Here is an 18,278-nt window from a genome sequence, read left to right as displayed (position 1 = left end):
TATTTCTCGATTTTCTATTCATCCCGTCCTATTCCCGAATGAGAATGATAAAAGCGTGACGTCATAGGCCAGTTAGATATAGTCAGTTAGTATTGAGGGTCTCTCAATCCGGTGTAATATATAATAAACCTACCCCAGAAAGGCTCTCCTAGGCTGTACTCAAATTTAGTTACTGCAAAGTGGTCTAACCAAAGCGTCTTTAGTACTCTAACACTTGAAAAAGTTAATAAAATTTTTAATTTATTTGAAAGTTAGCTGTGTATTTAAATACACTCTCTTGCCATCACTCCTCAACCTTTGGACCCGCAAAACGTCCACAGTCCAAATGTCCAGCATCAAGCCTAAAAATTGTCACACAAACACAAAGTTACCGTGCCATACCGTAATGCCCCACTAGTACATCTGTCATTTTTAGCTACCTGTATATTTACTTATAGGTGTTAATAGCGCAATTCAGATACTTTTATATTATTTTTAGCTTCAAGCGTTTGTAACGTAATGTAAAATTTTTAACATATAATTCAATTTTCTCCGGGTTCTATTAATTTTCTAAAATGACATTATATTTTTTTATAGAATGTCGTTTCCGAACGTTAACAGTTGTCAAAACAATATGGCGGGAGATCCAAAGTTCAATTATTTTGACTGAGATGTGGAAAATAAAATAGCGTATTTACCTTTCAAAATTAATATTTTATTTGAAAAAAAAAATTCATAATCATTAGAAGTTCTTTAATTTTCTTCAATAAAATTGTACTTTATTTATCTTAAATTTTAAGAATTACGACGAACAATTGAGTGAAATGTTCAAGCTAATTGCTTATTTCACGAGAATAAATAATATAAAGTATCGTAATAATAGACTTTATATTATAAATAACTTAAAGTAAATAAGTAATTGTATAAAGAGTTTTATTAGCATATTACAGGTAACGTGAAATCGATGGTACGTAACAATAACAATATAATTAGTATGCAAAAAAAGAAAGAATTTCAGAATCCTATTCTTAGTGTTTCTTTGCAGTTTGTTGCTGTCTCCAGAATTCTTCTCTGTTCTCCAAAAACCTAATTGCTTCTTCGGCTTGCTTCATAACGATATCGTTCTTTTTATCAGCGATGGCCAGATCTGGGTTTTTAAGGAGATTCTCCAGATAAATTTTATCGGACATCAGCTGACCTAGAACTGGTCTCGAGGACTTTATGCTTGTGCGTTTTGTAGACTTCTTTACATTTTTTGCTGCTCCTATAGTGTTTTCAATTGCTTCCTGAAGACAAGGGATCCAATACTCAATCAATATGTCAAAAAGAATAAATCTATGTTAATTCTAATAGCATAAATATCAACCATACTGTAAAAGGAAGTAGATTAAAGCTTACAAAATGCTGTCAGTAAATACAGGGTAAAATATTGATATTACACGCACCTGAGCCTTTTGTACTCCAAGCCTGAAATCGCTTAAGTCAGGTCTTGTCCTAAGACCCCGATGGTAATGAACGAGACTCATCTCGAACTCCCCGCAGTAATAAAGCGCTTCAGCTTTCTGTAGTAAAGCCTTTGCGTGCTTAGGGTCCAATTTAAGGGCTGTCTCGGCGTCAGCTAAAGCCAATTGCGGCTCGCCTAGAAGTAGATAGCACTTGCTTCGCGCCACGTACGCAGCTTTCTCGTCTGGAGCCAACTCTATTGCCTGCAACAAGACATCGTGATTTTTCATTATCATTTAAGCGTTTATTGCAAAACTTAGACGTCGCTATGGATTTCCAATAAGACCGGTTTGAAGCGGTCTGCATCAAGCATTTTCCTACCTCCTTTACAAGGTCAATTGTCTATTACACTGCACTTGCCGATTCGTTGTCTCCATTCCAGAACCTTAATAATCCACTGACTCGTATGTGCAAGTGCAAGAGCAGACAGTGAGCTTGTTACGGAGATGGGTGAAGAATTGCACCATTGCCTCCGTAATGGAACACAAAACGTTGCCTTATTTTTTTTAAAATAAAGTAAGACGAATAAGAATAAAGACAATATAAAAATTATTAATAAGAATAAAGAAAATATAGACATTATATGATAAAAGTGTAAGTCCTAAAATAAAAATCAAAATTGAAACTTTACTGCGATATACCAAACGGGTGTGACAAAAGAATAGAAGCGAGATGTAGGGGAATGTAAATAAACGGTAAGAGAATGTAAGAAAATGTGAAGAATGGAAGGAGAGTAACAGAGATTGTGATGAACGTAAGAGTATATTTGAAATAAAAAAGTCCCTGTCTTCAATATGATAGGGGGTACGAGAGGCCTCAAAAACAGGGACAAAAAAAAAGAACCCAGCGGCATGCTGTTCTGCGCACCGTGTGGTCTGCCCACTGCCACTCTAAATCGCCAATTTTCTGAGGTATGCCAGTTATTTTCGGACTCTTCACTTTTGATTCGATCTCGTAGATACATCTTGAACTGAACTTGGAGAGGGCTATCTCTACATGGCTTCTTGAGCGGCTGTGAGTTTAGTCTATGTTTGGACTATGCTCTCAAAATAGGATATTGTGGTACTATTGTTTGTCCTGAAATATTGACGTAACGATGGTAACGATATAGAAAGCTAACAACAGAGGTATACCACATACGAATAAGATTTCCCGCCTTATACGAAATAGATACATTTTATTACGCACTTCCATTTTACTATTTATGAAAAAGGAAACGCATTACGTAAATCTTGGAATTTATTCTATTAAACAAAATTTTTAATCTACTATTAAGATGAAGCAAATTAGGTACAGATAAAAAAATCTGTGTGTTTTGACTTTGTTTTGAAAATAGGTCATCGTATATTTACGTGTAATAAAAAAGTAAGCAGTAAAGAAAATAAGGATATTAAACTAGCATAGTCTATGATCAACAACTCAGAGGAGTGTATAGCATGGCACGTTTGAACCTTACTAACAAGGTTACCCGTTCTGTAATTTGTGTATAAAATATTGTGTATAGCACATATAGTTTTTTATCTGATTAGATTGATTTAGAAAAATTTTCCACAGCAGAAGACAATATACCTTGTCAACAAAGGAAAGGGCAGTGCGATAGCGTTCTCTTGTCATCTCAGCGCGTGCCAATGCCAGCAGCGTGCTTGCATCGGCTTCCACCGGCAATTGGAGTGCGCTACTTCTCTCCGCCTTGTCCTTCATATTCAGCGACAGTTTAATATCCTTCGACCCCATAACCACGGCTGCGGCGCGATCCTTATCCGTATATAATTCTTCTTCGCGTCGACGTCGCTCGCGTTTCGGCTTGCGATAGAAACTTCTTTTCTTAGGCTTGATCTCTTTCACGTCCTTCGGAGCTTGTTTATCTTCTTCAACGGAATCACTTTTATCAGCTGAAGTCGGCGCACGTTTGCTAATAGAGGCTTTAGGAACGGGTATCTCGTCGTCATCGTCGCCGACGCCCACGCGGACGAAGCTTTGAAGGAATTCGGCATCTTTAGTAGGACCAAGGATGGAACGGATTTGGGCTTTAGCGTTTTCTTCGCTCTCCATTTTAAGCACTGATACTTACGTAACAGGTGTCGCGGGAGGCGTTTGTATCGACGCCTCGATGTGTGTTGCTATGGCGACGTAGTGTGTTTTCACACCCTCTTACTGTCACGTACAGTGACATATTTATTTTTTGAACCCTATACCCAATGACAACACTACTATCGTAAATTAAAATGAAAAAATCTAAAAATAATGATAAATAGTAAAGCGTTTCGTGTAATAGATCAAGCACTTTATTGTTAACATTTCTTTAAATTATACAGAGCATAACTATAGAGAAAACACAACTATGTAAACATTTGATCCCTTCCATTGAAATACAATTAAATAAAATATTAAAAAATAGAGAATGAAAATCTATTATAGTATTTAAAATAAATAAAATGAATCAAAATACAAAAGTTTTTAAAGGTTACATACGTTTACAATAGTCATATGATATTTTATTTCTAAAGCCTATCAACAATATAAAAATCTGAAAACTAGTGAATACGTAATGACAGATGTGCATAACATTTTTATTCAGATAAATCATCACTATTTCAGCTGTAATACGTTCATTTGACCTGGGCCTGCTATATATTTCCAATAGGACGGTTCGGCCTTATACAGGTCTTTTATTTTGTTCTGCTCTTCATGTGGCTTGTCCATTGTCACTACAACTTGCAAATCCACTGGGCTATGCCAGTAACTTTTATTAGTCTACGGATCCCTTCAATCCTGATTCGATCTAGTAGAGAAATACAAAGCATAATCCCTTGAGGTACAAAGTGAGTGGCCTTTCACTGTCATGTGTCATCGCTGACGACACACATTGGTGGTAAATGACGACGGATTTAAATTAGGAACAAAAAAAGAATTATCCTAATTGAATCTATAAGCAAAATAAATATAATGGCACATTATTTTTTTAAGTTCACGTACCTTCCGCTCCGTGAACTCACCACAGATGAAGCTGTAAAAGCCTTCAAGCCAACAGCACTCACATCAACAGTAAATAAACACGCATATTTATAGAATTAAAATTTTGTAATGTGGCAAATTGTGAAGGTATATAACTTACTTTAGCAAGGGACGCTAATGCCCGTTCGTAATTGCCATTCTTGAAGTGACCGGAGGCTTCGTCGCGATGCTTCTTTGCTTCTATAGGATTGCTGGTAGACTGTTCTGGTTCTTTGCCGCGACCCATTCTGGATTTTGCAATTAAGTGATTTACGTCCTGTATTTACGAAATTTTATCTATAAAAACTTCTTTTTGACAATTAAAATTTCGTTACATTAATGCCGTGATATTCAGACGATATTATAGTTGGCAAAGTTAATGCATTCAAGAGAGAAAGAAATTTCTTTTAACAGTTTCTATTTCTCTTAAATTTTTTTGTACAAAATGAATGTTTGTAGGTAATTTTTCCCTTAAGTTCATTTTTCATGAAAGATATTTTAAGCTTTAATACCTTTTTTTAATCACCTATGTAAAGTGATCTCTATGTAATATGTTACATTAATTTAGTTTTTTCAAATTGTTCAAATGAAATGCGTTAAACCAATGACTTCGGGCAGTACAGTCAGCAGGACAGATAGATACCAATAATAAATTTCAATATGAATTTTGAAATGCCTTTTTTTACTATAAGTATACATTCTAAATACCATTTATTTTTGGATAGACGCGTGTAATGATTGGTGTATATATATATAAATATATATAGTAAATTATATAAGGGGGACCGGAAAGTAATGTCGTTTCTGTTGACATATTTTACGGAAAAATGGATTGATTTTTACGGCTTCGTCATTGAAAGTATATATACTAAATAGCCGAAGGAATTTGATAACGAAGGTGAATATATTATTGATTAAAAATAAAAACTTGTTAAAAATGTAGTCGTGTGAATTTAACTTAAGAAAGCGACATTACTTTCCGGTCCCCCTGTTATATATATATACACACACGCAGACATGTATTCATATATATTCACGTATACATACATCAATCATTATATCTTGGTTGTTATTGTCTAAATATTATCTATAAAGTATGTATCATTGTACCTACTGGGTTATGTTGGTTATATTTGTTAGTCTAAGGATCTGCTCATTTTTAATTCGATATCGTAGATAAATTCTAGCATAGCTCTGTCTTCGGCTCATTGTGCGATTTTGAGCTTTACAATGAGACTTCGAGAGCATGTTTCTATGCCGTAAGTCATCACCGGTAACACACATTGATCATCAACTTTCATTTTACGTATGCCTTAGGGTAGAAAAATATGGTTGTTCCTTAACAACAATAAATCAAAATTACTTTCTAGAGTCGAAATGAAGGAAACATAAAATGTCGATAATTCATATTGTAAGTAATATTGGTACTCCGCCTTGTGGTAATATTTTATTATCAAACAAATATTTGCGAGCCACGAAACTGGTACACCGCGCCCAGTCCGTTGTCTTACCTCCCCGCAAGTGGGTAGAAGGGAGCCGAACGCAATAAATCTTACAATACTCGTTCCGCGTTTGTATCATCTGATAATTTTAACCGCACGCTCGATATGAACGGCTTCCGTGAGGGAACACAATTTCTCTGTCCTCACCGCTTATCTACTTTTGCTATTTAAACGTTAAGACGTTTCGCTCATTTGCCTGCTCACCCAATAACATTAATAGGCTTAATATAACCTGTGTTTATTTTTTTTAAATCACATTTACAGATAAAGCAACATAATACATGGATATTACTGTAACATTCTTAATGAAACAATATAACAAATATAAATTCTTTCGAATAAGCATTGCTAAGCAACTTAGAAACGGCAAAAGATTGACATAATGTACATTTCCATGTATATGTATTGATATATAGTAAGTACGGATTCAAAATTTCTCCACATACTACTGCAGGGTTGCTGCTATGGTTGATTCCATCGAGAAGAACAGAAGAACATTTAATTCCATGGTAACTTTTTTAAACACCAATATTACATGTTTTAAATGTTACAAATCTTTTATTTTTCACGTGAAAATGTAATACAGTAATATACTTCATTTAAATTTTTTTATTTAATAGGAACAATGAATTTATAATTTTAATATTAATGGAGGGCAGAGATTGCTTCATGAAGCTAGTTTAAATATAAATCATAAAAAGAAAAAAATCAACAAGTATAAGTAATGTAAAAAAGTCTTTAACAAATATGCTAACGAAGTATACTATCTAATACTTGACTACAGTATACATTACAGCATATAACGTGGTGCAGTGGTAGCCCAGCTGTAGAGGACTGAGACTTGCGATCGTAGGTCCCGGGTTCAATTCACGGATTATAATCTTACATAATTCACACTTTATGCCTTAATTATATAGGATTTACACTGCTTACAAACAAATCTCCAGAGGATGAACAGATCGCGTGCCATAATATCGCATTGCGTTCGCAATCCCGCCTAGCAAGCGTGGTGATAATGGTATTTCCTACCATAGATATTTTTAGGAGAGGCCTAAATCTTGCAATGGGCGTCTTTGGGCTGAAACTATGACGACATAATTAATCTAAATAATAAATAATGTGATGAAACCTTTTGTTGTGATGGAATTGAGAAGATAAATCGGAAGAAGTGCAAGAAAAAAGTAAAAGGAGAAATCTAGTTTATGTATACCAGAAACGATATACAGGCAGCCTTTATTGATACGAAGATATGTGGGATATATTTACGGAGATTATATTCGTTTTTGTTTTGTAATCAATGAAATAAAATGTATTTTAATTATTTTTATGTAAACTCTTTTCACTTATTGCAATATAGCGATATAAGTTGGCAGTGTGTCATTCACCGTATATAAAGCAATCTGCATTACACAGAACCATGGAAGAAAGTGACCACAATGATAGTACAAGGGATGTGGAATAACTAATAGGTAGATAAAGTTAAAAAAAAATATGTTACATTGTTTTAAAAATTAAAAGAAAAATAAATTTAATAAAGTATCTTCTTTTCCTCAAAGTTAGAATAACATTCGTCTTGTTAATGGTGCGCCATCTATTTATCTATTATAATATTCACATACACTTAAATACTGTTAAAGTTAAATAATAAAATATGAAAAAAGAAAAAGTCTGGCCATAAATACTGTTATAATTAAAATAAAAAATGTGTATATATATTACTTTTGAATTTGGAATCTGTCATTTTAAATGATTGTTGATTGTGTTTTTTTTTTATTACAGAACCGAATCGCTGTGATCGCATTACATAAAGTAGGTATGGTGCCAGAAACAATTACTAAAACTCTTCACACGCTTGGTATTGGTCAGATATTTGTGTACCGGGCTATTCACAGGTACAATGAAACCTCCAGTATTTGTAACAGAAACATTCTACGTAGGGTTGGTATCAAGAAAGCAGTAAGGGAAAGAATTTGAAGAAATCCGAAAGCAAAAGTTTTTGTTTCGGGAGATGAAGGCAGCACCTAGAACCATGCGAACATAAAAGTCAAAATTTTAGATTTCTTAATAATAATGAAGTGTCAGAATAGATAGATCCAACAGTTTTCTTGGGCATTACTTTGTGTTAAAACCTCCTTATTTCTTAATACTGGCAGGTAAACTCAGCGCGGCCGTTACAATTAGACAAGTAAGACAGTTAACGGACGTGAATACGGCTCGACTTGTATATTTTTGTAACTTTCATAGTATTTTGTCTTACGGTATTGTTTTATGGGGCAGCAACACTGATATTAATTATATATTTATTTTAACAAAATAAACCTTCACGGGCTATTTATAACTAAAGAGCTGGAGATTTCCTGAGAAATGATTTTAAAGTAATTGGCATTCTAACGATCGACTCTAAGTACTTTTTATAAATATTATTTGTGCGCCAAAATTTAAAAAGTTATATAAGGACCACTTGTCATACACAGGATAAACAACTTAAATTTCGCCTTCAAAAGTTCAAAAAAAAATTCTTATAGAATGTTTTGCAAACAGATGCCGAATGTTATCATTGAAGGATCGACGTTCTCTAATGGACGCCACTACACTTAAAAATATTTGTGGTGGCAATGTTAACTGTTCGGAACTGTTGTCCGAGGTAAACTTTCGAATTCCTGCAGCAAGAACGCGTTCTAGAACATTCTTTTTTTATCAACGGCTAAGACAAATATCGGTAAACGTGCACACTTATACAGAAAGTGTGACCTCCACAATTCATATGCTAGTGATATTGATATATTCTCGTGCTCTCTCGTATATTTTAAAAACAACTTCGTTCGAAAATTATTGAGTACATACAATGCAATTTAAACCATAATATAAATAAAATATAAATATATAAACAAATATAATATAAATGTATAAACCATACTCTGATCCCTGTTTAGTAATGTTTTTTAATTGTTTGAATATAAATCATTATATGTTCTCAGTGAGATAGTTATAAGGTAACAACTGTAACTAATTTTATATGTCTAAGCTTCTAAGTTTGTACTTTCTTACTGCCTTTTGTTACTGTCTATCTCCTATAAAGTAAATAAATAAATAAATAATTGGCCTGGGTGTAAGCATTTATAATAAAGTTCCACAACATATCTTAGTCCTTTCTTTTCTTAGTTTTAAATCTAAAACTAAACGTACATTATTGAACAAATCTTATCATAGCATTCAAGAGTTTCTAGTTGATCAAAATGTGTGGAAATTATTTAGTTGACTCGTTTACATAATTAGTGATTATAATGTACACATGAAAAATTATCAAATTGAATTTAAAAGAGTAACTGTTGAGTTTCCGGCACTTTTCAACAGATCAGCATTCCGATTGTAGCTTAACTTAGTGTGTTATATTGAATAATCGACGATTTAAAAGTGCATGCCATTGCCTGCTATAAATTTTTAATTTGAATTATCTTAAATATTTTCTTTCTTTTATTTCTTCTTAACTATACGCCTTTAGTGTATCAATTATCAATGTGATGCCTTAATAAAAAAAAATATTTTTTAATTTTATTCTACGTATTTTAGCAACTTCATGGTCGTTAGAAAAGACGCTGTACAACCAATTTAACAAGTTACAAGCGCACGCAGCCGTAACGATTTACGTATAAACAAATAAACGTAGTTACGTAGTTTTGAAGGTAATAATCAATTTAGTAACATCAGAGCGTCCGCCCGGTCGCAAACGCTCGGCTTCGATTATTCAGGGTTGCTACTATAACAATAATTTTAACTAGTCACAATAAATATTAAGTATTATTACATCTATAGTGATACCTATAGGGTATTAGTTTTGCCACCTATGTAAATTATGAATGTATATAGCCCATGCAGATTCTCTTATTAAATAACGACAAGCAGAATTTAGATGATAGAATAGATAGTGGCTAATGTCAGAAAATTTATTTACATGTATGTTAAATATTTTTAGAATAATCACTATTAAAAAAAATTATTTAATTATATCCATCCTACTATAACTATAGCAAAAATCCCTACATTTCTAGTTTTTCTTTACTTTCACGCCATCGTAAGCAAACTTTTGTAAACGGCAGATAAAATTATTATATTAGTACATTTGTAGTAAAAATACCTTACATAAATTTTATAGTAATTTTTTTTGGTTAGCCACTACCAGCCTCATCGTCTGATTGCAGTCTGATATTGATTTATAGGACATACACGATTTAAAGAATACAAAATAACTTTTGTACACGAGTAAATATTTTTTAAATACGCAAACCTTACTTTTAGCACAAGAGTTCAACCAACATCAAACACAGCCTTATGTTATTAGATTACAAAATAAGCTTCCAATAAAATAGATTCTTACGTCACTGTGTCGTAGTTAATTTAGTTAATAAAAGTTATTTGAGCCTTCATAGTAATAATGTTTATTCACGTGTTTATGTAGTTCAAGCTTGTCTACTTACAAAACTTTATTATTCTATAATAATTAAAAAATACAATCTTGTGACAACCCTGTTCACGAGGTCTGATTAACATGAATATTTTTCATGCAACCTCGACTGTGAGAGATCACGAAAGGGTACAGTTTTCATCATAATGCAGGAAAAAGTTTGTGCAATTCTAAATCAGAAGAAAATAATTCAATTTATCAAATGAATGACTTATAAGGTTGAAAGTCTTAATGATTATGCAATAAATAAAGCAATAATTTAAATTTGTTTTTTTTTTTCAATCGTGAGATGTCTTACCATAAATAAAAATAATATATTTAAAATATTAATAATAAAGTAATTATTTCTACGACTTCTGGCGATATGTACGAATATACAGAACAATTGGTTAAAGGTGTAAAAGGTTTAAAGGGTGAATGTGTAGCTCATTTTTCAGTAAATAGCTTAAAGGCTTTTACACCTATTTCCAATCATCGTCTATGAAAGTATCACTCTGCAACTATATTAGGCCAATAACTTTTGGCAGTAAAAAAGTCTACCGGGACAAACAGTAAACAATAACTAATTTTGATATATGGAAGAATTTAAATTTTGATAATACTTATTCTAACTATTTAATCATAATGTTATTTCTGAATATGTTCTGTTGTATGTTTGCTGCAATATGTTTCGTTTTTTAGATAAATTTGTTACCATACATGAATTAAGAACAAATAAACATCTTTTAAAGTTTTTTCACCTTTTGTCTATCACTAATTTCTTTTATTATTTATATATATTTATTATTATTGCGTCGATATGAAATATATATGGGAACATTTTTAATTTTTTTTAACTATTTACGAATTTACTTTGTTTACTTAAATACAGAAAAATGTTCATTTTTTTATTTATTATTTTTAAGGGGCGCAAAAGTTTTTTTTTAATTAATATGTAAAAAAATTCCGAGGCAATATATAAAATTTAATAATTAAATTTTTGCCCATAATGTGATACGGTATTTATTTTTACTATATGGCTGAAATCGAAAATTTATTAGAGCGATAGCAATAAATAATACGTTTGTTTGTAAATACGCATGTTTTGTACACGTCAACTACCCATTTTTAGTACTTCTACCTTTTCCATACTATGATTGTCTGTAAGAGATTGTACATTATTGTGAAACTATTTAAATGTATCCTAACGTGTACAATAAAGAATATAAAATAAAAAAAATATGATAATAAGAGATACGTGTAAATATCGGTCGAGCATAACTCAGCTACGATTGCGTTGGCAAATTTAAATTTGTTTTATGTAAAGTATAAAAACCAAAGGTGAATTTAATAAAAAATATCTTCCTTTAAAAGTTATGAAGCTTTATTAGTTATAATTATTACAAATGGTGTTGTTCGTATTAGAAATTTTCAAGTATCACATGTTATGATTAACATAAACTTTATAGCAGCATCTTGCTGTACTAGCAGACGAAAAAGATACATAAAAATTACTCAATTTGTAAAGAGTTGACAAGTCCTGTGATTGATTGATCAATAATTATAAGTTATGAAGACTACGTTATAAGTACAAAAAATAATTAGGTTTTGGTATTAAATTAAAATGTTTAACTATAGATTCAGACAATTGATGGAGTCTGTCTGGAGGCATTGCATATCATGATAAAAAAATCATTAATATTCATTGCGTGACTCTCTTCGAAACATTCCATTTTTTACTTTCAAACTAATGTCGAGTTATGTAGCAGTTTCCAATTACAAATGCTGTTAATTCCGGCATAGTTTTCTGGGCCCGCCTAAATCGCCGTCAACGCGCTGTCAAGCGACGAACCATTTCGTGTTCGTCACGAACGCGCGAAAATGAACAATGGCGGACTGGGGGAATTAAAAGCAAAAGCTGCCATGAAAATTATTCAAAAATTATAATTTTTTATAAAATTATTTACTTAAATCAAAATTAAAATATCAATAAAATAATTGTGGTTTTTCTGTAATAAAACGCTTAAAAATTTGAACACAATATAATTTTTAACTTTTTTCAATTGTCAAATCGATAAACTCTGCTAATCATAACTCTACCATCATTAATGATTATTTTTTGCCTATTTTTTATTAATTTTCTATAACGCAAGATGTCTATATTATGTATTCTAAAATACAAACTTTATATTATAATTAGAATTTAAAAAAAAACAAAGTACATTATTCTCTATTATATTATGTATTCTAAAATACAAACTTTATATTATAATTAGAATTAAAAAAAAAAAACAAAGTACATTATTTCACTGCAGATTTACAGTTTTTCTTTTATGGGCTTAAATTTGACACTAAACGGCTCGATTTACACAATTATTATTCATAATTCAAACCCATAAGAAAGAAGATAAGAAATATTTTGAGATGTTTATAGTTGTGAAGTTAAAATTCTAATTCTATATTGGTTATTAATTAAAAGGTAGCGTTTGTGTTGATAGTATTTTATACGTTATTAATCATAATAAATCTGGTATGGACTATGACAAAAGGTATGCCGTTCAATGATAAATTTTAACATTACTGCCTTCCAAGAGCTAGACTTTTTTTGCTTTTATTGCCACAGCATTAGCATAGAATACCGCTGACATGCGATCAACCCTAATGTAATTTAATTTATCAGTGCGATTGAATGACATCTCCGAATGAAACATTTGGCTAACTAGAATCACGCAAGTTCGATTTTCAGTAAAGATTACTTGTGAATATCATCGCAATTTTTTAAAATATTACAGGAATCCTCGGCCAACATATAATTATTAGTAAAAGCCATTTATAAAACAAAAAACTTTATATTATTCTTGCTGAATTTTTGTTAGCGGAATAGTACATACGATATTTTGCTGAATCCAGACCATATTTTAGTTTTAAAAGTAAGTAATACTGCATTATTAATAATACATGGATTATTTAAATTTATTAGTTTTGATAGAGTGTGAAAATATAACATTTCTTCTTTTTATTGTTAATTTATAGGAAAAACAGTTAAGAATGATATCTCATAAAAACGATATCTAAAAGAAATGAATAATGTAAGCGTATTAACTTTTTTTTAGAATATTATTGATATTTATCTATATAAAAAAAATCACGCTGAATACAAAACTCCAAAGCTTATATCAATTAAAATTGCAAAATTTTATAATTAGTTTAAAAAAGGTTTCTATTATACTATTAGCTTAATTTTTGCGACAGTAATAAAAAATGCGGTATTATTATTATTATGCAGATTTAAATATAATAATTGATTATATTTACACCGCACAATTTTCTAAAATCAATGTTTTATTTTAATTAGCCAACATCACATTCATAATATTTTTTTATAAATGCAGTTCATTCAATTGTATATACAAGAAAATAGTGTTCAATATCTTTAGAAATGAGGCTATACTGATATTATTTACTTTTTCACCAGTGCAATATTTATCACTGGGCTGAGTACTATAGTTTTTCAACATTATATAATGATAAAATTAAGTCAGTGTTATGACTTCGATTTTAAATACGACGACATAAGTCTGAAAAAAATTTACAACATTCGTAATTAGTGCTACAGCACGTTTCAAAGGATAGCACAGATAAATGAAATATTTTTTAAAATAAGAAATAAACAATGTCTCCATGTAATACGAAAAAAAATTATCACTATTAATTTAAATAACATATTTCCGATGATAATTTTTAGAAACAAAAGAAATTAAGTTAAGCTTATATATTTAACACTTAGAAAATTATTTAAAAATAATTCATAGCAAACCATATTGTAATAATCATATAATAAGAATAAATACTGTGACAAATAATTTAATAATTTATGTAAATGGTATTATCATTGTAATGATCGGGAAAGTTTGACAATTATCTTCAATTTAACCGAAGAATATATTTTAAATCTGCATGAAATATATAAGAAAATATACTCACCTATATATCTTACACTTAAACTATCTCGGCACTGTTTTTATCTGTGATAGTAATGTATTGCTTGATTTACAATTCAATATACACATAAAAAGTTTTTTTTTTTTTTTTAATTAAAACTGAATACAGCTGCTATTGAATGTGCTTCTTTGGGGTTAAGTCTAAGACTGAGCCAGGCTAAGCAACTGGTGGACAAACTTTCGACCTGTTTAATGAAAGGTTTTGCATGCGACGCGAATCAGGGTGCTTGATGTTTTCGTCAAGGCAATTTGAAATATTATCGGATCCCATGAAATTAAACCAAGAGTATGATTATTTTATAAATTAATCGGTAAACTACAATATTACATTATTTATTAATAAATTTTATTTTAATTTTTATGTTTGTCAATTAATACTTTATTTGGTTAAATATACCAAAACATTTACAGCTTATGGCGTTCTTTAGTAGTCAATTTATATTGTAGTTAACACAAAAAAGAATAGCGAGTGTCTAAAAAAATAATGATATGATTGAAGTAATGTACAGAATGATTGGTTATAGCTTTAAAGGGGCGAATCTGTTACTACACTATATCTAAAACTCAATGGTTACAGAAATATTAAATAAAATAAAGATAATATATAAGCATTTTACTTTTATATTACTATGTATTAAAATTAATTATTGCATACTATATCCCTGCAGACTTTGTGTCAGTAAAAATTATTGGCTTGTCGCATTCCGATTGATTTTCGCAGTGATCACTTTATACAAAGTGTGATAAAATACGAGTAAAAGTTTTAGAGCTTTTGGTTGACAAATTGTTCTGTATATTAACCCCTTTAAAGCTTTTAGGCCTGTAAGCTTACGTAAAATATTAATTTATAATATTGTACAAATGCACCAAAATAATTGAGAATCTATGAGGGAATTTAATATTGTTTGTTCAAACTAAAGAATATTCGTGAAAATTTTAATTCTGACTTCTGTATTAGTACATAACTTGTGGGCTACTTTGTTATATTTTTAAATTATGATTATCTTTGACACACACCATGAAGCCTATTACCGTCAGTTATATGAACTTGGTAAGTTAATGGAAACATAATTCTGTGTAAAACTGTGAAAAGTTTTATTAACGAGTGTTCTGTTTACTTTTCCTGCATTATTGCGAGCTCCGCAACGCGTTCATCCATGTTATGACACGCAATAAAAATAAAAAAAGTTTTTAATCCTTTTCTCTATTCGAATCTTTTATTTTTTTTTTCGTTGTTTTTTTCGTAATTTACTTAATTCTGGCAGTCCCAAGTCATTATATGTGCTGTAATATTTTTTTTTTATTAGAGCCGACCAACTGGATTCGAATTTCAAGTTTAGTATTTGTACATGATACTAAGAACTGTATCTTTGAACTTTAAATTGAATAAAGTATAACATGTTTCTAGCCACGTTTATTTCTAATTACTTACTATTACACTTATTTCTAAGCTACGTGTACAATTTTCGATAAATTAAGACTTATTTTAATATGTTCAAAAATGTCTCATTTAAGTGTACTCTGTTTTCTACATTACTCTATTTTTAGTACACGCTATATTGCATCTATACGCCAAGTGAAAATATTAAATTTAAAATGTTTATGTCAAAAATAAAATTTTTAGTAACACTGTTTTATGTGGCGTAATGATATTTAAAGTAAATATTGAGTTGCACTGATTACGGTACATGTGGCGAGGTATTTAGTGATCTATGCAAATTTAAGTCTTTAGCTCTTTGATATACAATTTAAATTAAGGAGGTTACTTTTGTTATATAAATCATTAAAAAATTGTGGCAGATCGGTAAACCGTGATTGTTGCAAATCATGCTAAGCAGATGTGTGATGTAATTATAAACGAGTAATCAAAAACCATAGAAAGAATGACGACGTTTTATAATGATTACCTTATAAAGCCATTCCTATATATTCAATGATTTAACAAAATTGATGGTTATATGAAAACATAAGTAGAATATAGGATATATCTTCTACTTTAGATTCTCTTTCGTTCAACATTCTTATTTCAATTATTCGTCGTTTCATCCCATAGATATATTATAGGCAGAACAAAAAAAATAAACTATTTATTGTGATAATTTTTTTTGTTATTATTTCACGCGTTTTACCGTTTCAATATTAATAATTATGAAAATTGAGAGAATGTTTTTTATATACTTTTTTAAAACCGACAGAACACGTATTTGCAGAAAATTGTTAAGGGTATTAATCAAATATATGCCAAACATGATGAATATATTAGGAATGCATCCATTTTGCTACAAAATTTTCCTTAAATTGAAAGGAATACAACCTTTTAATGTAGAACAACACACCAATCAAATAATAATTTAATAACAAACCATAAGGTTTCTTTTAGCCATAATAGTAGCGTCGAACAAATTTGATGTCGATACACGCAATGTTGCCATAACAATAATTAACGTATTAATGGCATTAGGGGACATTTTTGGCGATTACCAGAAAAAGTATGAATAGGTAAATTATTTTAGACATGGATACCTTTACTCGGTTATTCACAGAAGAATCATTTGTTTAATTTAGGAATTTATGGATTACTACTTTTCATGTTGATTAATTTTTGTATAGTTTATTAAAAAGATACATACACACAAAATGTCACTTCACATTTCTGTTTATCATCATTGAACTCATCATTTTCAGCTATAGGACAACCACTGCTAAAAATAGTTCCTCTCACTATAGACTTCCAGTAGAACCGGTTGGAAGTGGTTTACTTATAGAATTTTTATTACGAATATGTCTATGAAAGTGCTCACTAATAGCAATACAAACAAAGTTTAAATTTCTTTGTCTAAGCTTGACCGTGTATGTGTGTGTGTGATTTTTCTGATCACTTCCGAGTATTTTTCATTGTATTACAATTAAAATTCAGTATATAGACAAGAATTCGATACGTATTTATTCAAAAGGATAACCAGATTTATGATGAAAACTTGTTACACAAAATAAAACATTAAAGTACACATAGAACTTTATTTTCATTAAATTATTTAGACATGTATAATTTTCAATTTTTAAATATCACATTTAATAAACGTTATCTACTTATATAGGAAAAACACGCTGGCATTTTCAAATAGATATTTCAAAAATCTTTAATAGATTCAAATTCGAAATTTTATTTAACAATTGATCAAATATAAAAATAAATCAAGGATTACTTAAATGTACGAGTAAAAAAAATTGCCTATTTTAAACTGAATAGAATGACACCTTAATTTTCACGATATTTTATTGGTTTTAAAAACGCATTAAGTAGTTTTATTAGAAATTTTCATGATACTATTTGATTCAAGGAATACATTTATAGATGGTCTCATAAATCAACGTCAAGCTAAAATCAGAAATGGCTAACTTAAAATATAGGTTAAAATATAGGTCGCGTGCTTTTGAAATAATTATCATTAAAAATGGTAAATAAATTGTTTCTTTTAAATACTGTAACGTATTTTCTAGCACATCGCCTTTAAATCTTCACCCAAATTATTTTGTGCTTTCATGTTGCCGTGATTGACCCTTGTCAACTTCTATATTCTTTTTTAAATGCTCTGATCAAATATGTGCAATATATAATTTGACAAGCTTAATAAAGTTATCGCTATTTCTTTATTTTTAACTTCTGGGGCTTGTAACTATATGTCCCATCATATTATTTTAGCTTGACGTTGATTTAAGGGCCATTCTGTATACCTAGGGTATAATTTATATATGTGATACAAAATTTATATACATTATAAATCAATAGTTGGAATAAAATTTAATATTCTGAAATAGAACTAAAATTATTTATTCAAACTACTCAAAATTGCATGG

At 30.2% G+C, this 18,278-nt stretch overlaps 1 protein-coding gene across 1 annotated transcript; it reads right to left on the bottom strand.

The window, feature by feature from the left end:
- Positions 1-939: 939 nt before the first annotated feature.
- Positions 940-3,534, bottom strand: LOC137922441 (outer dynein arm-docking complex subunit 4-like). The gene is made up of 3 exons (XM_068765431.1): positions 3,052-3,534; positions 1,425-1,685; positions 940-1,265 (listed from the first exon to the last, which is right to left on the bottom strand). The coding sequence occupies exons 1-3, from the start codon at positions 3,532-3,534 to the stop codon at positions 1,008-1,010; spliced, it is 1,002 nt and encodes a 333-aa protein (XP_068621532.1). The 3' UTR covers positions 940-1,007.
- Positions 3,535-18,278: the final 14,744 nt, after the last annotated feature.

The sequence above is a fragment of the Battus philenor genome, unplaced genomic scaffold, assembly GCF_028537555.1.
Source record: "Battus philenor isolate CCGP_79_NKW_IND1 unplaced genomic scaffold, ilBatPhil1.0.hap1 SCAF_2, whole genome shotgun sequence".
NCBI classification, from domain to species: domain Eukaryota; kingdom Metazoa; phylum Arthropoda; class Insecta; order Lepidoptera; family Papilionidae; genus Battus; species Battus philenor.
Note: the sequence above shows the minus strand (reverse complement) of the source record. Positions and strands in the feature narration are given on the sequence as shown.

Bases quoted from the DNA above. Each gene is read 5' to 3' on its own strand.
- LOC137922441 (XM_068765431.1), bottom strand. From the start codon at position 3,534: ATGGAGAGCGAAGAAAACGCTAAAGCCCAAATCCGTTCCATCCTTGGT. The intron at 1,686-3,051 runs GTATATTGTCTT...GTCTTGTTGCAG, and splicing joins CCCTTTCCTTTGTTGACAAG to GCAATAGAGTTGGCTCCAGA. The intron at 1,266-1,424 runs GTGCGTGTAATA...CCTTGTCTTCAG, and splicing joins TTGGAGTACAAAAGGCTCAG to GAAGCAATTGAAAACACTAT.